This window comes from Mixophyes fleayi, chromosome 10, assembly GCF_038048845.1.
Source record: "Mixophyes fleayi isolate aMixFle1 chromosome 10, aMixFle1.hap1, whole genome shotgun sequence".
Classification (NCBI taxonomy): Eukaryota; Metazoa; Chordata; class Amphibia; order Anura; family Limnodynastidae; genus Mixophyes; species Mixophyes fleayi.
The window spans coordinates 79,490,018-79,517,233 of NC_134411.1; the positions used below are offsets into that span (position 1 = coordinate 79,490,018).

Consider the following 27,216-nt stretch of genomic DNA (forward strand, 5'->3'; position numbering starts at 1 on the left):
TACAGTCTTTCTCTGCCTGAACCTAAACAATTTCAAATCGTTTGAAAAGTTTCCAGTCCAGCGGGCAGAAGTGATTCCCACTCTCCAGCAAAGTTTCCAGGAAGAAGTGCACAGAGCAACTAAATATCTTACAGGGGAAAAAACTCATACAAGTTTAAATTATTTTGTTTACTTTAATATGAATACCTCAAATGATGGAGGATGCTCAGACACATAACTACATGTTAGCAAAAAAGTCGAATATAATTAAAACCTATACATGCTACTATATTTAATATTGATTCTATTAATACAGACTATACCGGAAGCTCCAGAGATTTACTCTGATCCCTGAGAGATCGGATCTGTGGATGAACAAATAACACAGATCTGTGGGTTCAGGGGTCATACTGAACTAAAGCTAGATCCACATATAGGTCCAGATTCCTCAAGGCGCATACTGAGCGCAACCAGCGTTTAATTTAAAACGTACGTATTTCGGCTTTGCGCACGCCCAAATTCATCAAAATACGTGCACCGTTGAATTTTGGTGTAGGTCTGCTGTGCTCTACCACACAAGACACTGGAGGGTACGTCCAAAGCCTTTGTGGATTATACATCCGCAAAAAAACGCACAAATATATATATATATATATATATATATATATATATATAGCAGTATGCTGTTAATGTTTACTGAACATAAAATAGATTTTACAGTTGCCTCTGATATCAAACACATGTTATAGCATGCATAGGAGACTGTCATCACTACTGGTCAGGACTTAGACTAGCCCTGTAACTGGAGCAAGAGATACGGCAGAAAAAGAAGTAACTGGGACATTCAGAGCTTGATTCGAACGTGGCTGCTTGTGTCTGGCACATCTTTCCTGTACATTGACTACAGCCAAACGACCCTTCCCCAACCCAACCACTCCCCGCAATCGTAAGCTGAAACAAGAGTCCTTTGCATTTACTGGCGTATTTCCTAGTTCTGGGCATGCACAGACTGATGTTGGGTACAATACGGTCAAAATCATCAGGCCTATAGTGTGGTTGGCTGATCTTACCACTCACATTAACAGCCAACCAGATTTTCATCCTAACAGATCCAATCAGATTGGACCTTATTTATGCAGGACGGGACCACAATGATGTGTCAATGTAATTGAAATCAATCAAATCTATAAAAAAAACCTAAATCAGCTAGACTGATGTGACTGATGTGTACGGCATTGTTCCATACCTGCAGATAATCCTGTCCGCCTTGTGTTGCTTCTGCAAATGTAAGTGGATGTGTTCAGCAGACCTGAAGAGAGGACAGCCGTTAATATATGCACAAGATACACAATACAGACACATGGAAAGCCTGAGATGGAGGAGTGGATGGAGACAGGACTGACAACTTGACATCAGGTAAGTGGGAAGTGATGTAGTAACTATCCAGGATACACTGGACCATACCATGTACTGGAATCAGAAGGGGGAAAACGAGCTTCCGTTATTATATCCAATGACAATTAATAAATGAAGATACACATTGACCCAGTGGATCGGGCACATACATAAGCAGAGTATAATATAACCCAAACTACTGTCAATATTTGGGTACTATAATCATATGTTATGTTACTGACCATGGAGAGTACGCTGTAACTGGATCAGGTTCTGTTATTACTGAACCATTTCACACTGCTTCACTATCGCTATTTGCTGGCTGTAATGTAATTTTGGATACTAATCTGCATTATGCAGTCAACTCTTATACATACTTACCAAATTTTGCAGCCAGCTGTCCGGGAGGGAGCTCCATCTTGGAGGCGTGGCCATGTGAATCGCGTCATTAGACCATGCCCCCTGTCAATTTTTGCCCATTTCAGCCTATCGGTGGGTGAGGGCGGGACACGATGACGCATTTAGCCCCGCCCCCACCCACTTCACAAACAAGGTGAGCTGGACCCGGGATGTTGTCCTGCTCTCCCGGGAGTCCGGGAGAACTCCCAAAAATTTCGGAGTCTCCTGACATTCCGGGAGAGTAGGCAACTATGCTCTTTTACCGCATTCTATTACTCTACTATATGATATACACAAGTGAGGACAAGGACCCTGATACTGGGCTTAGAGAGGAAATACAAAGAGAAAGCATTGGAAACATGGAAAATATTGATAATAATGGGTCAGGTGTGGAGCAATAGGAGAGAGAAAAAAATTAATGTATATATGTGCAGCACGGTGGCTTAGTGGTTAGCACCTCTGCCTCACAGCACTGGGGTCATGAGTTCAATTCCCGACCATGCCTTATCTGTGAGGAGTTTGTATGTTCTCCCTGTGTTTGTGTGGGTTTCCTCCGGGTGCTCCGGTTTCCTCCCCCACTCCAAAAACATACTGGTCGGTTAATTGGCTGCTATCAAAATTGACCGTAGTCTGTGTTTCTGTGTGTGTGTGTATATTAGGGAATTTAGACTGTAAGCTCCAATGGGGCAGGGACTGATGTGAATGAGTTCTCTGTACAGCGCTGCGGAATTAGTGGCGCTATATAAATAGATGATGATGATGTGTATCAGGATGGGCTAAGATGACCTGACTAAGGGGAGACATAAATAATGTGGGTAAGCAAAGAAAACATCTATGTGGAAGATAAATGGATATAAACAAGTACCAACAACAGAGAGGAAGGATGAGAAGATGATGTAATCTACATTTTACTGCTTACCTCACATCCACTTCAGTGATACGGTCACAGAGGTTGATTGAGTCGGCCAGTAATAAAACACAGTTCAGGGAAAGATCACTTTTACTGATGCTAAGGAAGAGAGCAAAGAAATGATCAGAAACCCAAGAAAATCATCCTTTGTCTATATGTATGAACTGCGTGAATAAGGGACACATGAGGGATAGGAAGGACGACAAGCACACTTGTTAAGCAATCAAGCTTAACATTACAAGATTGTGAAACTCTTACTTGAGAAAGGTCAGGTTGGGAAAACATGGCAAGTGTTTCAGCAGGTTTTCAAGCATTTGGTAGCTCAGAGCATTGTCAGAGAAACTGTGGAAATAAATAGTGTTTGTTGGCTAACGATAAGCTGGATATATGAAGTATTACATGGTTGGGCGTTTGAAACCACAGTCTTTGTGCAGTAATATGACAGATGCCTACCATCACTACTCTGTGCTGATGGGGGACCCTGCTCCTTCCACTATCTAACTTTCAGTCTGTGGTTTCCTGTCCTCACACAGCCCGGTCACATGCAGCCCTCTCCTCACTAACATAATCACACGAGTGGACCGGTCACTTCCTCCTACAAGATCAGCACACTCATATCCTGCTGTTCTGGGATATGAGTGTCTAGGACTCTGTTTGTCACAAGGCTAAATGTATGGGCCACTGAGATCAGGTAACCAATAGCTAAACATATTGGGCCTGATTCATTAAGGGAAGTAAGGCAAAAAAGGAGTACATTTGCTCCTGGACAAACCATGTTAAAATGCAAGGGGTGCAAATCATTTAATATTTTGCACATAAGTTAAATACTGGCTGTTTTTTCATCTAGCACACAAATACTTGATGCCTTTACCTTTACACTGAAATTTAAAGTTGATCTAGGCCATGCCCTACCCCAACTATAAATCTGTCCCCACATTTTAAATTTAGCTCCCCCTCCAATGCAACATGGTTTTGCCCAGGTGGAAAGTTTTCCTCTTTTTTCCTTTCCTTTCCTTAATGACTCAGGCCCATAGGTCCTGCTGCAGTACAACTTAATAGTTTACTGTATAAAGCCTTGGCCAACAGTGCAGGTGGTATCATTTATAAAAAATAACCCTGGCTGGATAATATGGCATTATGATATAATGTTATTTTCCAAGTAATAAGTTATGTCCAGCAAATAGGGACAATTTTCACAAACTTCTCCCAAAAAAACGTAAAATTATTATTTTGCGGCTGACATTGCCAACTAAAAACAATTTGCCTAATCTTAACTGTTGTTTTAAATATAATCTTTCAAAAACACATGGGGTCACATTCAATTACGATTTGCTACCGTAATGACGCTTTATACGCGCAGTAATCGCTGCCGCGAATTGTAATTGAATATGCCCCATGAAATGAAAGCATATTTTGTTTTTAGTAATAAATTGTATTGCAGTTACTACTGCATAAGGCCTTATACCCACTTGTGTCTAATTTGTTGTTTATTAGTTGTGGAGGACAATGGAAAACACCCCATTGACCTCAATGACTGTATTGAATGGTGCAATAAACATACTTAAAAACCACTCTGAAATGTGAATGTAATGCCCCTTTACACAAGTAAATACGGTAGTGAATACGCCGGCAATGGTTCCTATGTAAAACATGATAACATGCACTGTACTGGTGCTAAAACCCTAGTACATTTATTTTAATGGCAGTGGGTATGAAGTCTAACATGGTACAAAACTAAAGCTTTAATTTTAGACTGTTATGTCTTACACCTACATTCTTGTGTATTGAGTAAGGGACATGATTTCTATACAATATTCTGGATTCAAACTGAAATCAGGAATCATGAAATCAGAAGTACATACTTTATTTGTGTGAGATGAGAACATGGCACCAACGCCACCAACAGACTCTGCAGATTCTGGGAGGTCATGCGGTATTCTGTCAGGCTGTCAACACAGGAGAAGGAGTTAAAAAAAAAAAGATAAAATATGTACAAAGATGTCTTTTGTGATTGCATGTTCTCTGTTCACATGACTGTATAGTAACAGAAACACAGTAAGATTAAAATAATTTCCCCTTAGTACTTGTCTAATGGATATAAAGTATGTAGTGATAACTATTGTAATATGATTATCATCACCATTTATTTACACAGCGCCACCAATTCCACAGCGCTGCACTGGGAATATTTGCTACTCACATCGGTCTCTGCCCTTTGGAGCTTACAGTCTAAATTCCTCCTCACGTAGCCCCTCCTGCCAGTCTTATTCACATGTGAATGCTACAGTGGTGGAAGCATCTGATTTCAGATACAGTATATCTCCATTTAGACGCTCATTTGGGCAAGTCTGTAATATTAGATTTGTGTCCAGCGTAATTTAGATATGATCAATTGAATGTGACTATGGTATCATTGGGGGTGGGGCACAATACTAAATCTTCTCATAGGCTGTAAGGAGGAATAGCATTAAACTGTACTATGCAAAAGAGACCATTTAAGTTTAGAGCAAGTTCAGGGATTATTTGAGCAATCGTCAGCTCTTTACAGATCCCCAATCATACACAAGGGCACAAGGGTACAGCCAACATAGATGCCCACCTTCCCTGTCAAAGCCCTGTCTATACTGTATGTGAGTTTTCCACCATTGGGCGGTACTGTGGGGGCTCTTAAACAAATTTGCCGTGTCTAGTTATTTACCCTTTCCTTCTCTTAATATGGGAACACACATCATTTTTTAAGTTGTAAAACTAGGCATTAGTGACTATTAAGCTCATTGAGCATTACATGCAGTTTAGAGATCTGCAGAGATGTCTCAGTGTTCTATATAGAACTTTGTCATCTGATGAGATGTCTCAGTGTTCTATATAGAACTTTGTCATTTGATGAGATGTCTCAGTGTTCTATATAGAACGTTGTCATCTGATGAGATGTCTCAGTGTTCTATATAGAACGTTGTCATCTGATGAGATGTCTCAGTGTTCTATATAGAACTTTGTCATCTGATGGCCAGAAACGGATCTTAAATTACGCAACAGCGACATGTTCATAGGACTGGCTGGCTGGGATCTGCACAGTGAGTATATGTACATAATGGTCATCGCTGTAAATACTGTAATACAATTTCAAGAAACACTAAACTGCTCAGCAGGTACATTCATGGTGGCCTCTAACTCTCAGGATTGATCTAAGATGTAAATTAATCTAAACCAATCAGCACTAGTTTGGACTTAAGTATTTATATTTTCAATCTTTCCACCATACGAGTTCCTGGGGTGGATACAGAAACCCACCAAACTATGTGCTGATTTAATTTCCGAGGCAACTCAAGGACGGTAAGTGGGCGGGCCCCTTGGAATGCAGATGGCAGAATAATAAGTGTATTATGCAGTCCGTAACTGGGCATCAGTGTGTGTAAAAGCGTGTGATCTGCGCTGTAAGCTGCCATCCTATATGTATGTACTGTGTGCATGCATCTTCTTATACCTTCAATAGAATCCAGGTCAAATGACTTGTTCTGTGTAGTCCCCAAAATACATTCTGTGTCTTTTTTATTCATCCAAACACATACCAATTCTATGGATCTGTTCCAGCAATCTATTGTACTCCAGAGACAGCCAGAGGTGGAGCCTCGATTATGTAACTTGTGTGAAATGAGAAACCTCACCTGAATGTTTTTGATGGTTGAGGTGGGGCTGATCTGTTGTTGCTACCAATCAGGAAAGATTCTTCTCTGCAGAATACATCAGAACAATTATTGGGATGCAGCCCTACCTGGTTACAGCGTTCCTGTGATCAGCGGGACCTTCGATGGCTCTATTGGTGTAACGCTGATCTCCGCTATTCTGTTACAGGGTGGTCTGTTTAAGTCATACAACTGCCCCCCACCGGTGAACCACCCATTCTCATGAGTTAGCAGCAAATTCAGCCATAGGGTGCAAATTTGCACCTGGACAAACCATCTTGCAAATCAAGGGGTGTATTGTTTAGTATGTAGTACTCAAATACTGGTCACCTATATTTTCGGGATGCAACCCCATCCTAACTCTAAATCTGCCCCCACATTTTAAATCCCCCCTGCAGTGCAACATGTTTTTTCCCAAGTTGCAGAATGTACCATCTGGCTGGAGTTCCTGCTAACGCTAGGTGATGAATAGGACAACTAAGTAGCCTGCCTAAAAAAGACTCTCTTGACACTCTGGAATAGATATAATTAAACATTTAAACTAGACCCAGCTGCCTGTTCCATTATCCCTATCTTTGACAATCCTAGCTTCCCTACGGGTTGTAACTTTGTTTCCTTTAAATCATGGAAAGAGAGATTGATAAAAACAGAAAGACAGTTGTTGTCAGCGCTTATCCTTAACACTGCATATTTGTGTGTATCTAGCAGGATGAAAACATGAGGTATTAGTTCATATTTTGATCAGAACACTTAAGCCTGCATCCCAGCGTCAAGGGCACCTCATTATATGCAGGTCCCACACTGACCTATATGCTTCAATCACTATAAAAATGCAGTTAAAATCAGATGCACTCACCTGCCAGGTATAGGGGCTTACATCTAGCAAGGGCCCAATAGCTACCAAGCACCAGAATAAGCTGTTTAGACATATGGGTCTGATGCATTAAGGAACGTAAACTAAGATTTTGGGCTAGGTTTACTAAACTGCGGGTTTGAAAAAGTGGAGATGCTGCCTATGGCAACCAATCAGAGTCTAGCTGTCATTTTGTAGAATGCACTAAATAAATGACAGCTACCATTTGATTGGTTGCTATAGGCAACATCTCCACTTTTTCAAACTTGCAGTTTAGTAAATATACCCCATTGTGCATATAATCCACACAATTACTCTGCGTATGCCCAAAATCCGCTCATACCTCACAGAACTCAGCAACATTCAGTTCAGCTTCAAGCATAAAGTATGCACTTAATACAGCCTACGATTTCAGGGAGGGAACGGGGTGTGGAAGGGGTGTATACCCGTAGTCAATGTACATTATGGTCATGATAAGCTCAAGTACACACAGCAGTGTCCGATTCAAGCTGTGGGCATCATTAAGGCACTTATTTTCCAGTCTCTTGCTCCAGTTACAGATCTAGTCTGATTACTAGTGATGCCAGATCACACCGCCTCCCTTATTCTCCCGATACTCTTTTATCCTTTATCGTGTTGCTGATCGTTGCATTAATAAATTATTATTTAAAGAAAAAAAAAAAAACTTTCCCAAAAGGCAAATGGAACGTTTTATTCTGTGTCCAGAGTGTCAGTGTCCTAATACTGTCCGGGTGATGATAATCACTACTCACCCATCCAAACACTTAACCTGAATGTACACTGATTATAACAATACAACCTGCAGTAGGTTCTCACATTATTATCATTACTCGTGTGTTATATATTTCCATACATTGCAGTTGTGTTAAAGGTTGAAAAAATTCTATATAGACAGTTACCTGTTTCTGTCCTGAAATTTTAACAGCACCCTCTGACTGCTCCCCAGGCTGCAGACAAAGTAGAAGACACTTGGTGAGCTAGAGGGAAGGGTAATATAATAAATGTGGATATAACAGATCATGCACTTGCCTAATGGTGACATCAGTCAGCTTCTCCACCGCAGATAAAGAGTTAGCCAGGTATATAATCCCACCCAGAGAGATACCATTACCACTCAGACTGTAAGGCAAGAACACAATTTTTTATCATTTATATAACATTACATTTTTTTAAGTGTTCTGTTTAGGATGAGTATGAAAACCTCTAAATTTATGGTTCCCACTGCGGATTTCAAAGTGATACATTATACTACAGATGAAGAGGACGTTCAAAGGATTAGGACCTTCCTTCATGTTACCATTCTTTTGGAGCAAGAACTCATTATAATTTTTAGGTTGCAGTACAACTACTCACCCCTTGGTGGACTCTTACCGCACATTGTGAAATTACATTATTTATCATCATCATCATCATTTATTTATATAGCGCCACTAATTCCGCAGCGCTGTACAGAGAACTCATTCACATCAGTCCCTGCCCCATTGGAGCTTACAGTCTAATTTCCCTATCATACACACAGACAGACAGACAGAGAGAGAGACTAGGGTAAATTTTGATATTAGCCAATTACCCTACTAGTATGTTTTTGGAGTGTGGGAGGAAACCGGAGCACCCGGAGGAAACTCACGCAAACACAGGGAGAACATACAAACTCCACACAGATAAGGCCATGGCCGGGAATAGAACTCATGACCCCAGTGCTGTGAGGCAGAAGTGCTAACCACTAGGCCACTGTGCTGCCCATATTTACTATTATTATTATCTTTTATTTATAAGGCGCCACAAAAGGTCTGCAACGCCGTACATGACATATACAGTAGTACACAGTAAACAGACAGCAATGATCCATAACACATTAAATAATAAATGAAAAACATAATAATGCAAGAACAGACATCTACTAATTAAATAAATAAATGCACAGATAACTCGGTAATGCAGATCAAGTTATTTACAGGACAGTGCGTGATAGTGATGTCCAACGTGAAGTAGGCTTGGGATCAAGAAACCAGGGCAAGGGAAGCAGGCCTAGAGGTACAGAGGGTGATCTAATAGCAGAAGGAAAACACAAGAGAGGCGGGCCCTGCTTACATCCGAAAGGGAAGAGGAAGACACAAATAGAGTGGTACTGAGTGAGTGAGTCGTGGTGATAGCCGTGGACAAGGAGTTAGAAGGAGGCTGATAGGCTTGAATAAAGAAATGAGTCTTAAGGCCACACTTGAAGCCTTGGAGAGTAGAAGACAACCTGATAGGGTCTGAGAGATTATTCCACAGCTAAAGAGCAGTTCGGGCAAAGTCATGGAAGCAGGAGTGGGAAGAGGTAATCGGTGAGGTGGTGGTCATTGGCAGAGCGGAGAAGGAGACAAGGGGTGTGGGTAGAGATGAGGTTGGAGATGAAGGCGGTGAAGATTGGTCGTGAGCTTTGTAAGTGAGGGTGAGGAGTTTAAATGTAATTCTGTAGGCTACGGGAAGCCAATGTAGTGACCGGCAGAGAGGGGCCGCAGAGACAGAGCGGCAGGAGAGCAAAATAAAGTGGGCAGGAGCATGGAAGATAGACTGACGAGGTGTAAGTCGGAGTTAGGTATGCCAGAGAAGGAGGTTACAGAGATTACAAGAGAGTGAATAAGAGTTTTGGTGGCTTCCATGGTAAAAAGGGCTGGATTTTGGATGTATTCCAGAAGCGGAGGAGGTAGGATCTGGAGACGGAATGAATGTGAGGTTTGAAGGAGAGGGAGGAGTCGAGGATGACCCCTAGGCATCAGACTTGAGGGAAGAAGAGAGAGGGGGGAGGTGAGGGAGCCCTAGAGGGGGCGAACACGATTATTTCAGGTTTAGAAATATCGAGTGTAAGAAAGCGCTGGGACATCCAAGATGAGATGGCTGAGAGACAGCAGGAGACACAGTCATTCCAAGGTTTCGTTTACTGGACCTAACAGCATAATAAATAATTAAAACCAGGGTGGCTTTCCCCCAAAATACGTAGCCAGTACCAGCGTTAGACAGCCTGGGCTGGTTTCTACTAAAACATGGGAACAACGGGTATGAGGTCAACATGCTACAGTGTAAACCAGCACCAGGCAGTACAGACTGTGAATCCTGCAGTGTGGGGTCCCCAGTCAGCAGGGAGCTGGTGCCTATATGCTTTATATGAACCTATCCCCATCCCAAAAAAAACAATTACCCCCTTTCCCACCCAAAGTCTACCCACACGGTGTGAAAAGCTCTGTGGATCTGATCTTCCTGCGACTCAGGGGCTGTGAGAACTGGGGGAAAGAAAGGGATCCCAATGTCATGATATAGGGGGTCCCTAAGATTCATGCCCATAATACAATCATAAAATACATTAGTAAATAAACACACGCACACACACACACACACACACACACACACACACACACACGTCTTAACATTTATTTATGTAAATAAAACCACTTCCCACAATGCATTTGTTCTCCACTTTTTAATTAAAACATAAAATCTTTCTTCTTTCTCATGATAGGTCAATAAGTAATTTCAAGTTGTAAGCACACTGCATAGCACATACATACAGCAACTTACTTGACTGAACGCAGCCAATTTAGCTCAGGAAGGACCCGAGTTATTTGATTTATCCCGGCGTTTTGTAAACTGTTGTCAGACAAACTGAAACAAAAAAACTGAATTTAAGGATTCTACATGGTATCAAACACAGGAGGATTACAGTGAAATATATATATATATGTGTATGAAGAGCTAAAGGACTTACTCCAAATGTGCCAAGTTGCTGCACTGTTGAAGTATTGTGCACAGTTTCTCCAAACTCCTCCGATAATATTTAAAGCCCGTTATCCTGGAACATGATATGAAAAAAATCAACGGCAGAAATATAAGTGTGACAACAAATGTGCCCAGTACAATGTACATGTAGCCCACCGGGGAAAGCAGGGGTTCGTGAGTAAGCGCTCCACTAGAAGGGGCGTGACCAGCCTGCTGAGGGGGTGTGGCTATCACTTAACTAGTCCGTGGTCAGGAGAATTTGGGAGAGATCGAGAGAGAGTGGGAGAGAGAGAGAGTGAAAGGGAGAGAGAGAGAGTGGGAGGGAGAGAGAGTGGGAGGGAGAGAGAGAGATAGTGGGAGGGACAGAGAGAAAGTGGGAGAGAGAGAGAAAGTGAGAGGGAGAGAGAGAAAGTGGGAGAGAGAGAGAGTGGGAGGGAGAGAGAGAAAGTGGGAGAGAGAGAGAGAGAGAGAGAGAGAGTGGGAGGGAGAGAGAGAAAGTGGGAGAGAGAGAGAGAGAGTGGGAGAGAGAGAGAGAGAGAGAGAGAGAGAGAGAGAGAGAGAGAGACAGAAAGTGGGAGAGGGAGAGAAAGAGTGGGAGGGAGAGAGAGTGGGAGGGAGAGAGATTGGGAGGGATAGAGAGACAGAAAGTGGGAGAGAGAGAGAGAGAGTGGGAGGGAGAGTGGGAGGAAAAGAGAGTGGGAGGAAGAGAGAGAGATAGAAAGTGGGAGAGCGAGTGGGAGTTAAAGAGAGAGAACATGGAAGGGAGAGAGTGGGAGTGAGGGAGACAAAGTGGGAGGGAGAGAGAGAGAGAGGGAAAGGAGAAAGTGGGGGAGGAAATAAAAGAGGGTGAAAAGGGAGAAGTCGGGAGCAGCATAGAAATGTTTTTCGTTTTGTTTATATACTTTTTCCTACTGATTTTTCAAATACCCACTTTTCTAGTTACCTATTTTTTCAAGTAAAAATACCTGCGGAGGGGGATATGGACAAAGACACATGAGCATGTTGGATGCACAATTACGAACTTTGGGTCTGTATTCACTCACAAGGCCAACATTAAACAAGCCCTGTGCCCAGGCACAGTACATTTATAGAGCCCTCAAATTTTATTACCCCTGTAGTTGAAATCACAACCTGCAGTGTAGTTTGCTGTGCAGCATATATTTTAGTCTGAGCTATGTTAAATGACAGCCATGACAACAGGTAATAACACTGGAAGCTGATATTGAATATTTGGCTGCAAAACTAGATTTGGACTTAGAAATTCAATAAAACGTGCTGTGAGGCAACAGAGTTTAAGCAATTTTAATTGTTTTGACAAGCACTTCCCCCTACCAATCCCTGGGCAAAGACTGGTTATGGGTTCATGTACATTAGCTATGGGTAACACATCTGCTGCCCATAACAGTATATTTATAATAAAATAACAAGAACAAAAGTTACCTGACATCTCTCTGCAAATCCTCATTGCCAGTGAAGAAATTGATCACTGCCGTCTGCTGTAAACCGCTTCACCGAAATATAGACAATGAAATATAAGGTAAAATGTTATATTTGTTTTTTATTATAAATTAGTAGAGTGATCAACCATTTGTCAGCTGCAACCCTGCATGTCGATTTTGGGACCCTAAGCATTAGTGGCCATTGTTTTAGTGACCCTATTGTTAGGGGCATGTTTAATTAGGTTTCCGAAAGGGCGCAGTATTGACGGTATTACGGTACAGCAATAACGCAGATTTTCCTACACAACCCTATGGGGTGCACACGAAAATCCACTTTTTTGCGGTACCGTGGAGTGACTTCATGGCCTGTTCCGGTGCGTTAGCGCGGACCGGAAACCTATTTGAATATGCCCTTTAATGTGTTACTTCATCAGGAGACCAGGGGGTAAATGTATCAAGCTGAGAGTTTTCCGGCGGGTTTGAAAAACAAATCAGATTCTAGCTATCATTTATTTAGTACATTCTACAAAATGCTAGAATCTGATTGGTTGCTATAGGCAACATCTCCACTTTTCAATCCCGCCGGAAAACTCTCAGCTTGATACATTTACCCCCAGGTGTTAGGGTGACATTGTTCTAGAACCACAAAAGAGGTTGATTGCAGCATAATCTACTGCATATTAGACAATCAGGCGACCCCAAATAAGATTTTGGATTCCCACATTAGGTCCCGAATCAAAGATTGTGCACCTCTTCTTTATATTAAAAGAAACAAGCAACATATGTTTTATAATGAGAAATTTTATAATTTTATAATAAGAATATATGAACTCATTATAAGTAATTATATTTATACATTTAACAATACAGATAAATTAGTTGTATTCAACTGCAATAGCAAATTATTACTTTCATCACAGTTTTTTAAATAAATACTTTACATTATAAAATGATAATTCATACCTGACATACACCTGCTTTACAGCGAGACAGGTCAGCATGGAAGAGACAAGGTGAAATATTCCTTCTTCAGATAACTGGGTCTTGTTAAGCCTAAGAAGAAAATACATGCTCTGGGCCTGATTCATTAAAGAAAATAAAGCAAAAAAAAAATGAGTAACTTTGCACCTTGGCAAAACCATGTTGCATTGGAGGGGGGAGATAACTTTAAAATGTGATGGCGGATTTATAGTTGGGGTAGGGCATGTCCTAGATCAACTTTAAATTTCAGTGTACAAATAAAGCTATTAAGTATTTGTGTGCTAGATGAAAAAACAGACAGTATTTAACTTATATGCAAAATAATAAACTAATTAGCATTTCTTGCATTGTAACATGGTTCTTGTCCAGGAGAAAACGTGCTCATATATTTGCTTTACTTTCCTCTATGTTACCTTATGTAAAGTGGGACTGTCAGCTGCACACAGTGGGAGCAATCATTTTGTGGGCTGGCCTACGTGTAGCCTATCATTTCACTAGGGACTAGTGACATCACAGAGGTACAAGGCACTTTGTTTCCGGTAAAATGATAGGCTGTGTTTCTGCCCCCTTCAACTGAGCAGGTGACAGGGACACTTTAAGATGGAAGTTATTATAAGGCGTGATAATATAGACTGTAGTGATAGATAGAATACTATATTCATATCTCATACCTCCCAACCGTCCCGATTCAAGAGCCCTAAAATGGGCGGGGCCTACAAAACAGTTTGTTCCTGGGAGGGAATTGGACATGCATATAGAGGAGTGGCTTATTTTGTCCAAATCTCTGGTCGGGAGGTATGCGATCTTTGCCACTCTCTGCTAATTAATAGTCAAAGATAATATGATTTATCACTACAGTGCCCATTATCAGACATACCTCGCCCCTGGCATAGAGTAACAACAATGATATACTTCACAATTGTTCATTCACTGTATTTGTAAAATATCTGCATCTTTTCTGCTCTCTTCCTTCATGAAATTTACCTCAGCAGACATTACACTGATCACAATACACCCAGCGCCAGCCATCCACACGGCCCCCTCCATCACCTGGCCTGGGGGCCCTGGCTACCTGTGTAGTGGGAGGAGCCACTAACCTGGTATGGTCACACCCCCTTTGGTGGGTATGGAAGGGGCCCCAAGAAGTTGCAGTACTGGGGCCCAAAATTCCACTTGGCGGCCCTGCCCCCACCTAAGCAGCATCCTGTCCCATAATTATCTCATTAAACAAAGCTGGGTGACAGGAGACAACTTTCCTTTCTCTCAGTAAAAAAATTAAAATAAAACAGCAAATACTATATTATAATTAATTATTAAATACTAAAATGTTGAATTTCTTTGTCAAAACTGCTACTTATGTACTATTAATTATAACACACACCCCTGTGAAACATGAAGATTATAGACGGCACCTTGAGATCTGTGCCGTGTATGAGATCCCTGTATAAACCTTTTATATGGGTACAGAACGCGTCAGTAACTTGTAACACCCTGATGTGTCACAGTAGAGAATGTGTTATCCCATATATCTTGGTTTATCTGTGATATAGGAACTATGAACACATATTAGCACTGCTGGTGCACTATATTTTCCATCATGCCTTAAATCCAATACACAGGTACGTATGAGAACCACTTAAAATAACCAACCTATTGTATTAGCAATAGCTTATAGTACACAAAGGGAAGGCTGGTGATGTGCCCAACAATTACAATGAATAGAGGTATTTTATGAACTAGATGAACAATTACATACACAGGAAATGTGACTTACTCCAGTTCCCCAGAAATGTGTATATCGGGAAGGCCCTCAGTCAGCACCTTACAGCCACGATCACCAAGAGGATTACCAGACAGACTGCAACAGGCAAACTAAAAGTTAGACTGTTACATTTTTCAAAATGAATTATTAGGACTAAAACTTCAGTCTATTTTAGCCAAGTGTCATGTGAAGCACATTGAGGAAAATCATAGATAAAATATATGAAATATAACATTTTAAAAAATAAAGATTATGCATTTCTGCACTGTCTAAATAAAAAAATTGTAAGTCAAAAAAAGAAAATGTGCATTACCACTTATGACCACCAGATGTCACTCTCCTCTACTAAAACTATACATTCATTTTATGATTTATTCAGTTCACTATACCAGGACAGGTTTCATACTATATATAACATAATCGGTATGTATGGTATTTGTATGGTTTGCAATATCGAACATTTGATGTGGCATTTGACAATCAGTAAAGTGTTTGTACTCATGTGATAATATTATACCTTACAGTTGGAATCCACCTGCAAAATCCTGTGATTACCATTGTAATCTGTGGCCAGAATAGAATACTAACAAAGAGATCCAGTTACGGATTTTGATACAATATTTAACGTACTTTAAGTGAGAAACTTGTGAGCCTGTGATTATCTCAAGCAGCCAAGGAACGTGCTCAGAGGTCAGGTTACAGTTTTGAAGACTGGAAGAAAAAATATAAGTTAGTTAAAGTGTCATCAGCGAACAAAGGTTCTATCAAACTTGCTTTAAGAAAATATATTAAATAAGTCTTCCTGTATGACTCTTTGGACCAGGCCTGGACAACCTGTGGCTCTCCAGGGGGTATATTTACTAAACTGCAGGGTTTAAAAAAGTGGAGATGTTGCCTAGAGCAACCAATCAGATTCTAGTTATTTATTTAGTGCATTCTACAAAATGACAGCTAGAATCTGATTGGTTGCTATAGGAAACATCTCCACTTTTTTAAAATACAAGTCCCAGCATGCTTTGCCAGCCAATAGCCAGCTGATAGCTGGCAGGTTATGCTGGAACTTGCAGTTGCACAATACCTGGAGAGCCACAAGCTGTTTAAGCCTACTTTAGAGCATCAATGTTTCTAGAAAGATTAAGAGGTTAGCTTGAAATGTGATTCCTGGTAACGTAATGTAAAAACGCTGCCTATGATAATTTGAGGGGTACTGTTCTACAATGGGCTATATTTCATATTTTGCATCCAGAGAAGATGACATATGGCAGTTTACATTTATAATAAATACTTTTATTTTGTTTCTGTCTCAAAGTACTCCCACAATTCAGATAATCGGGTTTACCTGAGTCTTTTCTGAGTCATTCCAGTAGTTTCATTTCTAGCTTTTTTGACCTGAGGAGAACTGAATGAAACACTTTATTAGTTCCAACTGCAAACTGTAACAGAATACCATATTGGGACATATTCAATAACATTGTCCAGTGAACACAATAGTACAGTAACTCATAGCAAACAATCAGATTGTCGTCATACTTACAAATTGTTATATCTGGGAGATGGCGAGTCCTGGTATATAAAGAAGAGGTGGGCGTGTCATGACGACGCCATTCGCCTCACCAAATGGGTGGGGCAAGGCTTATGGTGAGGTGAATGGTGTCCCCACCCCTTCATGACATTATTTGCATCATCAAGTGGGTGAGGCAGAGGGTACGTTGACACGGCTTGTGCAATTTTCGGCACATCATCATCATCATTTATTTACATAGCGCCACTAATTCCACAGCCCTGTACAGAGAACTCATTCACATCAGTCCCTGCCCCATTGGAGCTTACAGTCTAAATTCCCTAACATACACATAGACACACAGACCGAGAGAGACTAGGGTCAATTTAATAGCAGCCAATTAACCTACTAGTATGTTTTTGGAGTGTGGGAGGAAACCGGAGCACCCGGAGGAAACCCACGCATACACGGGGAGATAATACAAACTCCGCACAGATAAGGCCATGGTCGGGAATTGAACACATGACCCCTGTAAGGCAGAATTGCTAACCACTAAGCCAACAGGCTGCCCTGTCCACTTTGGAGCTGAGCCTATTCCCTGGGGAGGGGGGGTCTCCCAATACTCCCAGAGAAGTAGGCAACTATCGCTATAGCTGTTATTTGTCAACCACAGTTTAAATGAAAGCTAACATGGTTTGTAACCGATATAGACTGATAACATAAACTGCAGCCTCAGGATATGCACCGGCTGTGGAGAATCCCCATTGTCTGGAAATAGGAAATTTGGACAGGACATGGGCCATGGTCTGGAGGTGAAGTTTGTATTTTTTTTGCTTAAATGCATCTATTTGTGTGCTCTGCGCATTCACAACAGTGTTCTCCCCACTTTGTATTTCGTCTTGAAGTGCATCTGCACAGGTAATTTGCAATTAGCAAGACTGTGGTCTGTGGAAGGAAGGTGCAGGCTGGGAAATGTACGAACGGCACTGCCTGGACCATTCCCTAATTAATGACTTGTTATAAAATACAGCACCCAATAGGAGACAACCAGCTGGTCATGACCGCAGCAGGGAGCCTGGTCCCCACCACCGCCCGCTGGGTAGGGGTGATCTTGTTCGGTTTGGATGACAACAATATTACCCTTGTTGGGGAAACAAGTGTTAATTGGCTTTCAGAAGCCCGGCATTAAGGAAACCACAAAACAGGTTAAGGAAGGAGAAGAGGTGAGCAGTATCTGGGGGGCACAGGCGTATATAAATTTACTAGGCGCCCTCACCTCCCCCTCTTTCCGCTAGAATACGCGTAGCTAATCCCACCCGGCACACCCAATCAGCATTCAAGAGGGTCAGGGTGTGATTTTGTATAGTAATATATTAATTATATGTTTTATATTATGTCTTGTCAACTATGTTCATTTTCTTGCACGCAAAAAAAAAAGAAAGAGAATATAGCAAAGATGGAAATTACATATTTACGTGATAAAATAATAATACAAAATAAAAAAATAATAAACAAAAAGGAAATATAAAATGAAATCATGCAAATAAAAAAAGAAAAGAATGATGATGAAACAATAGGGACAAATAAGAGATTGATTGTTCATGTTATTTAACCTGGTTTGTCACAGTCTGTGTTTTGGTTAAGGGAAATGGGCTTATTGGTTGCCCCTGAGAAACGCAGGACTGTATGGTTATGGCTTGGGGGAAGCTCCAGGACCAGGCCGGGCAGCAGTCCAAGAGGGGGTTCCCGTCCTGCAGTGTGAGCCGATACACCCCAGGTTTGATTGTCACCGAGACAGACGGTGGTTGGTTTAGTTGGGCACATGGTACATGACCCTTGGTTTCGGTTGTTGGCGGGGTTTCCCATGGCCTTTTGGTGGCCCCTGGTTGCCTGGCAAGTCTCACCCTTCAAGGTTATGAAGGAATAAATAAGCAGCATATGATGCAATAAAGGGATTGGTCTCCTGCTCCCAATTTCAGTATTTATGGTGCTTTGAGTTTTCCATCAGCTTTAATGCACTAACCCCCATTCACCTAACCTGCAACTCCCCTCCCACTGGAAGGACTAGAATGGTATCATTGTCCTTTATGTGCTCCCATGTAAACATATACAAATCTGCAGAACAGGTGCATGACACCACAAAGAGGAAGAACCTGCCATTGTGTAGGCTCTCCGCATTTTTCCATATTCATAGAAGACCTTTATAGAGCAAATGTTAAAAATTCTCCTACGTACTTCTGAAAGGAGTCCCGGGCATACATATCTCACTTAATATATGCTAAACTGCGGGTTTGTAAAAGTGGAGATGTTGCCTATAGCAACCAATCAGATTCTAGCTATCATTGATTTAGTATATTCTACAAAATGACAGCTAGAATCTGATTGGTTGCTATAGGCAACATCTCCACTTTTTAAAACCAGCAATTTAGTAAATATACCCCCTGGAGTCCAATGCTTTATGTCATAGATATAACAATTGTGCAAATGGTTTCATATAATCATTATCGTGTTGTGCTAGAGATACCTTTATCATGGTCTTATGACATATTGTTCTACACTCTAAACTTGCCAGGGTCTTTTTAGATACTAACAGGAAGTCATGTAATAATGCCACTTATTGCAGCGTTGTTGACCACCAACTGATATTAATATGATCTTTATTTTAAAATGAACAATGAAAACATACATTTTATAAATTTCAATACTTTCACTAAATTCACCTGTAGAAATTAATGTAACGTCATTTTAAAACAAGAATTTTCATTTGTTTTTGCTTAAGATGTATTTAAACATTTGTACAACTAGTCATAAAGGTGCTATAATAATCATCATTTATTTATATAACGCCACCAATTCCACAGCGTTGTACAGAGAATATTTGTCATTCACAATGGAGATTACAGTCTAAATTCCCTAACACACACAGACTAAGATTAATGTTGTCCACAGCCAATTAACCTACTAATGAACCTCTGAGGTGGAGAAACGCGTCAATTGTTTGCTAGTGGCAAGGAAATAAACCTCTCCAGCATTTCAAGCCTAATCACCATCGTGGACTTCATGTCTTATGGATTCTTCCTAATTGCGTATAAATTGGATGCTCTTTAGAAAGTAAGGTACAACACTGAATATTTTCTGTACAGTAAGATACAACACTGAATACTCTCTGGACAGTAAGATACAACACTGAATACTCTCTGTACAGTAAGATACAACACTGAATACTCTCTGGACAGTAAGATACAACACTGAATACTCTCTGGACAGTAAGGTACAACACTGAATACTCTCTGGACAGTAAGGTACAACACTGAATACTCTCTGGACAGTAAGGTACAACACTGAATACTCTCTGGACAGTAAGGTACAACACTGAATACTCTCTGGACAGTAAGGTACAACACTGAATACTCTCTGGACAGTAAGGTGAAACACTGAATACTCTCTGGACAGTAAGGTGAAACACTGAATACTCTCTGGACAGTAAGGTACAACGCTGAATACTCTCTGGACAGTAAGGTACAACACTGAATATTCTCTGGAAAGTAAGGTACAACACTGAATACTCTCTGGAAAGTAAGGTACAACGCTGAATACTCTCTGGACAGTAAGGTACAACGCTGAATACTCTCTGGAAAGTAAGGTACAACACTGAATACTCTCTGGAAAGTAAGGTACAACACTGAATACTCTCTGGAAAGTAAGCTACAACACTGAATACTCTCTGGACAGTAAGGTACAACGCTGAATACTCTCTGGAAAGTAAGCTACAACACTGAATACTCTCTGGACAGTAAGGTACAACACTGAATACTCTCTGGACAGTAAGGTACAACGCTGAATACTCTCTGGACAGTAAGGTACAACGCTGAATACTCTCTGGACAGTAAGGTACAACACTGAATACTCTCTGGACAGTAAGGTACAACACTGAATACTCTCTGGACAGTAAGGTACAACGCTGAATACTCTCTGGACAGTAAGGTACAACGCTGAATACTCTCTGGACAGTAAGGTACAACACTGAATACTCTCTGGAAAGTAAGGTACAACGCTGAATACTCTCTGGACAGTAAGGTACAACACTGAATACTCTCTGGAAAGTAAGCTACAACACTGAATACTCTCTGGAAAGTAAGGTACAACACTGAATAATCTCTGGAAAGTAAGGTACAACACTGAATACTCTCTGGACAGTAAGGTGCAACACTGAATACTCTCTGGACAGTAAGGTACAACACTGAATACTCTCTGGACAGTAAGGTTCAACACTGAATACTCTCTGGACAGTAAGGTACAACACTGAATACTCTCTGGACAGTAAGGTACAACGCTGAATACTCTCTGGACAGTAAGGTACAACGCTGAATACTCTCTGGACAGTAAGGTACAACACTGAATACTCTCTGGAAAGTAAGGTACAACGCTGAATACTCTCTGGACAGTAAGGTACAACACTGAATACTCTCTGGAAAGTAAGCTACAACACTGAATACTCTCTGGAAAGTAAGGTACAACACTGAATAATCTCTGGAAAGTAAGGTACAACACTGAATACTCTCTGGACAGTAAGGTGCAACACTGAATACTCTCTGGACAGTAAGGTACAACACTGAATACTCTCTGGACAGTAAGGTTCAACACTGAATACTCTCTGGACAGTAAGGTACAACACTGAATACTCTCTGGAAAGTAAGGTACAACACTTAATACTCTCTGGAAAGTAAGGTACAACACTGAATACTCTCTGGACAGTAAGGTACAACACTGAATACTCTCTGGACAGTAAGGTACAACACTGAATACAATTGTGGACAGTTAAAAAGGAAAATCTTTGGCTTCTTATTGTTGCCTAAAATGGACTGACTCAGCTGTTTCCTAATATTAATGTTGAGAAGTGTTCCCTAACAGTGATGTATCGGATTTTAATTATTTATTCCTAAACAGAGACTGCTCCTTAAAGAGCATATATTTTGTATTGGATCCAGCAATGAATTGCAGTTAAAAGGCTAAACACATTGGAGCTGTGTGACCTGTATATAAATATATAAAGTTTCATGTGGATTCACTTGTAGATGATTAAATATGATTGCATAACAACATTTGGTTTTGGATATACGGGAAGATTGGCCGTATGAGTGTTTGGAAGAAAGATAAAGCTTACCCGGGTTCAGATGATAAATGAACTTATATGATCCGGCTCATTATTTATTGGGAGGTTTTATGTTTCATTTATTGATCATATTTTATGCATTCTATTGTTTGCCTATACTACCGTATTGAATGTGTGTCGTTTTATTTTATCTTAATTTAATAAATCAAGACATACAAACATACAACTTTTTACTCCAAATAGCGCTCATCAATGTTCTTGTATCTATTACCCTCCGATTAACCTACTAGTATGTCTTTGGAGGAAACTGGAGCAAACCCACGCGAACACGGGGACAACATGCAAACTCCGCACAGATAAGGCCATGGCCAGGAATTGAACTCATGACCCCAGTGCTGTAAGGCAGACGTGCTAACCACTGAGCCACAGTGCTGACCAAAAGTCTTTCTCCCCACATGGGTACAGTGCAGTATAAGATATGACTGCAAACCATTATGTTTCCTACTTGGGAAGTAATTGAGACTAACAGCTTATGAGAACTGTAAAGACCTTAGTGACAACGTGTTTAATACACTATTGTTAGTACAATTAATCTCTGACTTTTGCAGTTACCTTTGAGGTTTACTGTTTCCTGAGAAGATGGTTGTAGACGTGTCCCCTCTATGGAACAGAAATGGAAATATAATGATACACGTTCATATAACTGGCTCATTATAATTAGTATACAGCTGCTATTACTCACATTATCTGCACATCTGTTATGCTGGGGCACATAGCAGCCCCCTTTAGCAAGCTAACAACACCCATCACGTTCATATCATTGTGGCTCAGGCTGGAGAAGAGAAAAGCAATTCTTTGTTATCACACTTGTGTATTATAATGAATATTGTTACAGATTTCACCGCCATCACACTTCATAATACAGTTGTCAACACAAGTTATTTTATGAATGTCTAGCTCAGCTGGGACAAACTGCTGCAAAAAAGAAGGAATCTGATTACTGTACAGGGATGACAGCTGTCATGTCATAAAAATCCTTAGAGTCCACATCATCTTCAAATGAAAAACCAAGACAGTCATGTGACTGGAGATTTGCTCAGCCAAAAAAACCCAAAATCCAGCCTGTAATTCCTGTTGGATTCTTAGTAAAGTTACCACACGGTGGTGATGTCTCTCCCCTTTATTTTTCGGAGTTCTGTGTACCGTAGCACAGGGATCCTATGGAGCCTTCCGCAGTACTGAATCTCCCGTTCCTTGTCTACCCCCTATATTATCACCAATTCCCCAGAGGACATCAAGGAGGAAAACAGTATCTTGGACCACTTTAGGATCTGGAAGAGATAGGACTGAGTATCGTAGATAAGACCCAGGAGCTATTTCTTCTCTGAAGTTTTGTCTGTTCACACATTTGGAGGAACTAGAGGAACAGAGGTTCTTAGTGAGGACCTCAAAATGTTAATGTTCTCTGGTTATTTAATCTAGCTAATGGGTACGGTCAAGAAGATGCTAAATCCCTTTGACCTCCTGAGGACAATGAAAATTATATTGTTAATAGTGGCAGGTTCAGGAAAAGTGCTACAGCTTTAAAATGTTATGGGCTCATTTAGATTTGGACATACTTCCAGGCCCGGCGCTCCCATTAGGCAACCTTAGGCAGTTGCCTAGGGCGCCGGGACCTGCAGGGCGCCGCTGACTAGATTTTCTAATCTAGTCAGCGGCTCAGGAGAGGGTTGCAGCGGCGGCGGGGTGCCGCCGCTGTTTTTCAGTGTCCGCGGGGCATCTGTGAAGTATCACACTGTCTGTCAGACAGACAGTGTGAATAAAGTTCTTTCCCGGCGCCCCCCTCCCCTCCCAGAATGCATCACTCCGCCTCTGCGTGAAGAAGGCGCGGATCAGCTAGAGAAAAGGTAAGTAAACTCTCCTTTTTTTTTTGTGTATTCGCGGGGGGGGCGGGGGCGGCAAAATTTTGCCTAGGGCGCCGTGAACCCTAGCACCGGCGCTGCATACTTCAGTTCACCAACAAAGGCATATGCATATATCCCTACGTAGATTCTGCATATTGGTGGACGGCGTCTCCCTATGTCTGGAGAGGCGTGATGGGGACCGGGAAGGATTAGGTAAGAGTAGAGTAAGGACATGTTCACGTCAATGCAGAACAATTCTGTTTCATATATAGAAACAACGTAAGAAACAGTACGATGACAGACAGTAATACAACAACATACAATACAACAATACAATTCCAGCAGCTGATTTACAGAGAGAATAATAAGTTGGAGCCTACGGTGGTCTTTCTGTGTACGATAGATAATGAGTGGACGGTTGGATAAGAGTAGGTCTGAAAGGTCTTGGATTAGGTTATTGTGGGAAGTGTACAAGCACCACAAGTACCAACTAGAGTGAATTTGTTACAGTTATTATTTAAGTAATTCTCTGACTTCTCAATAGCCGTTATGTGCCAGATATTACTATACAGTAGATGTAATGACGATGACTTCAGGGCACTTCTAATGACTGTCTGTCAGACATTTGGCTGCATTGAGCATCTGTGAGGTTAATTTGTCGTAGGTCTGTCAACCAATCCATTTCTACAATGTGCTAGATAAATAATAGCTAGAATTTGATTGGTTGCTATGGGCAACACTTCCACTTTTCCTGTTTAAAAGGTTTGATAAATCTACCCCATAGTTACCTACTTTCCCAGAATTTCCAGGGGACTCCCTATAGCAACCAATCAGATTCTAGTTGTCTTTTTGTAGAATGTACTAAATATATAAGAACTAGAATCTGATTGGTTGCTATAGACAACATCTCCACAAACCCGCAGTTTAGCAAATATACCCCGCAGTGGAGGAGTGTGATTATGCTATGGTCTCCGTGTGTACTATATGGGCAGGGCTTGAGAACTTAATTGTCCTATCTACATTTTGTCACGGACGGTATAATCAGGCCATGCCCATCTCAGATTTCCCAGAAGTAAGGTAGGTAAAATTGGTAGGTACGCTTTCAGTGCAACCAATACAAAAGAGTCATATCACAGTAAGATCTTTTTGAAAATGTTCTTTTATTCTGAATAAATATTCTCTGAGTCCGAAAAACTTAAGCTTTTAGGGGAACTCAGTTACTGCAAATAATTTCATACAGAAACTCAACTATTGCTTGCTCCTCAGCGGCGCACGGAGGATTGTCGGGGGGGGGGGAAGGTTTCCCCCCGCCGGCCCAAAAAAAAACAAAAAAAACCAAAAAACGAGAGAGAGCGCAGCAGCTCCGTTTCGCCAGCGCTGTCCTATACAGCAGCCGCGGCGCTGTCTAAGAAGCGTCTGCGGCGGTGCTGTATACAATACAGCACCGCCGCGGACGCTTCTTTGACAGCGCCGCGGCTGCTGTATAGGACAGTGGCCACTTAGTTAGCGCAGGGGGGGGTTTCTAGAGACTCAGAAACCCCCCCTGCGTGCGCCACTGCTCCTCAATTCCAATCTACTGTTTAGAGTCTGTACCTCTAGCCCATTCTAATATTCCGTTTAGCAGGTTGGCTTGATAGTAACTGTCTATATAAGGGAGCTAAAGGCCGCCCCTGTGCCTACATCTATAGCGTTTCTTGTGTTATGGTTACTAGATTACTAATCTCTAATTGCCCTATTAATGATATATGACAAAGCAAATGAAATGAAAACATCAATACAAAAGCAATAAAAATCATAAATAATAACGACAATATGATAATATAATTTAGCCACTTACTCCAAAAGCTTTAACTGCTCCATCTTGGAAAATAATGTGAGTAACGATAGCATATCCTCAGTTTTTAGGCGGTTACCCTGCAAGCTATGGGGGGTGTAGAAAAAGTAACATTATCAGAAGTAGCATATTAGAAATTACAACTATCAATGCTCATCTATAATCATTTATAAAAAATTGCCATTTATAATTATTCCTTCTTCACCATTAATGATTTTCAGCAATCTTTATTATATATACCCCCCTCCCCCCCAACAGTCCTGATTTTAAGGGTCTGTCCCACCATCCCACCTTTGTCCTGACTGTTGGAATTCTGGGAGATATGACCCGTTCACCGCTTTTCGGCACAGTGGCTGGTGCACACGCGCTGCATGTAAGTATTTAGGGCAGGGGCAGAGCCGTAACTTACAATTTTAGCGCCTGGGGTGAGAAACAAAAATGCCGACCCCCTAGCCCTCAATTTTAACCAAATGAACCTAAAATATTCCTAAACTACACCCCCTCCCCCCCTTCAGCGTTGTGCTCTGGGCGGTCGCTCCGATCGCACAACCCTATTTACGGCCCTTGGCAGGGGGGTAAGTGGTAGCTTTGGAAGTGCTAGACACGCCCCTGTGATGTGACCACTCCCAATCTGTATGATGACCACGCCCACTTGTGATGTGCCCATGCAGATTCACACATTTAGAGCCATCATGTGTGCTCTACTTTCAATGCTGGCGTACAGCATGTGAAATATATTTGTTATGGTATTTACACCTGATCTTGTAACCCTAGTAAAGATGGCCCAACCTGCCAAGAGCAAGTTGTCTTTGGAAAATAAATGAAAATCTTGGCAGCTATATAGAAGCTATCAAGTAACACAAGAAAATGACCCAGAGACCAGGCCCAGACTAGGAACCTGACTAGAATATACGAGTGGCTGGTCTGGGTGGCAGAGAGGGACTCTTCAGTATCACGACTTCCTAGCCCTGCACATGCTACATACAGCCCCCACAATGTACTGTGCTTGTGGTGAAGCCAACTAATGAAAGGTGGAGCCATCTGTTGATGTGGGATTTTCTATGCCTTCAGACACATGAATCATTGAGGGCTGGATTTTGCCAAAGACATTAACATAAATATGCACCCACGTTGTCTCCTATACAGATCGTAACTTTCTGATATTACAAAGCATTTCCTCTCTCTGTGTGATCTTACACATATCAGTAATGCTGCAGGGTAATGACACAGGAAGCTGTGAGTTGATAGAATGTTTTAAACAAAAGAGTGATATCGTGACTGATGTCTCAGTATCTTACATAATTGACAATATTTGAATGTAATTTACAGGGTGCATCTTTTCATGTCCTATGCGGTACTCGTAGAGTATATTGGCGTTCCTAGCAAACTAGGTGTTAGGGACACTAGTGTGCTCACTTTTGCACTAACATACAAAAAATATATATATATTTTTTTACAGGACAGGAATATTTTAAAAGCGATAAAGGGATAGAGAGCAGTCCCTGCTTTGCTGAATGGCACACAGCCCCCGTGTCCCCTCGAATTCCCTGCCATCTCTGATGTCTCATCTCTATGACTATACTAATCGTGTGCATTTTACAACCACTTGCAATTCTGCAGTAAAGTACATTTTTGGTTGCAGCAATATAATGAAATGCTTCAAACCCACAAAAAAATAGCACATGC

The 27,216-nt window shown here is 41.3% G+C and overlaps 1 protein-coding gene across 2 annotated transcripts in view; it reads right to left on the reverse strand.

The window, feature by feature from the left end:
* NLRC5 (NLR family CARD domain containing 5) overlaps positions 1-27,216 on the reverse strand; it is a 91,175-nt gene that overhangs the window by 47,947 nt on the left and 16,012 nt on the right. For both annotated transcript variants that reach the window (XM_075188970.1, XM_075188969.1), the window contains exons 7-23: positions 25,534-25,617; positions 22,535-22,624; positions 22,405-22,452; positions 16,518-16,577; positions 15,809-15,889; positions 15,191-15,274; positions 13,399-13,488; positions 12,437-12,502; positions 10,986-11,069; positions 10,799-10,882; positions 8,270-8,359; positions 8,140-8,187; positions 6,349-6,414; positions 4,546-4,629; positions 2,942-3,025; positions 2,693-2,782; positions 1,226-1,288 (exon numbers count right to left, since the gene is read on the reverse strand). In XM_075188970.1, coding sequence (XP_075045071.1) covers positions 1,226-1,288; positions 2,693-2,782; positions 2,942-3,025; positions 4,546-4,629; positions 6,349-6,414; positions 8,140-8,187; positions 8,270-8,359; positions 10,799-10,882; positions 10,986-11,069; positions 12,437-12,502; positions 13,399-13,488; positions 15,191-15,274; positions 15,809-15,889; positions 16,518-16,577; positions 22,405-22,452; positions 22,535-22,624; positions 25,534-25,617 — 1,296 coding nt within the window. The remainder of the gene's footprint in view (positions 1-1,225; positions 1,289-2,692; positions 2,783-2,941; positions 3,026-4,545; positions 4,630-6,348; positions 6,415-8,139; positions 8,188-8,269; positions 8,360-10,798; positions 10,883-10,985; positions 11,070-12,436; positions 12,503-13,398; positions 13,489-15,190; positions 15,275-15,808; positions 15,890-16,517; positions 16,578-22,404; positions 22,453-22,534; positions 22,625-25,533; positions 25,618-27,216) is intronic.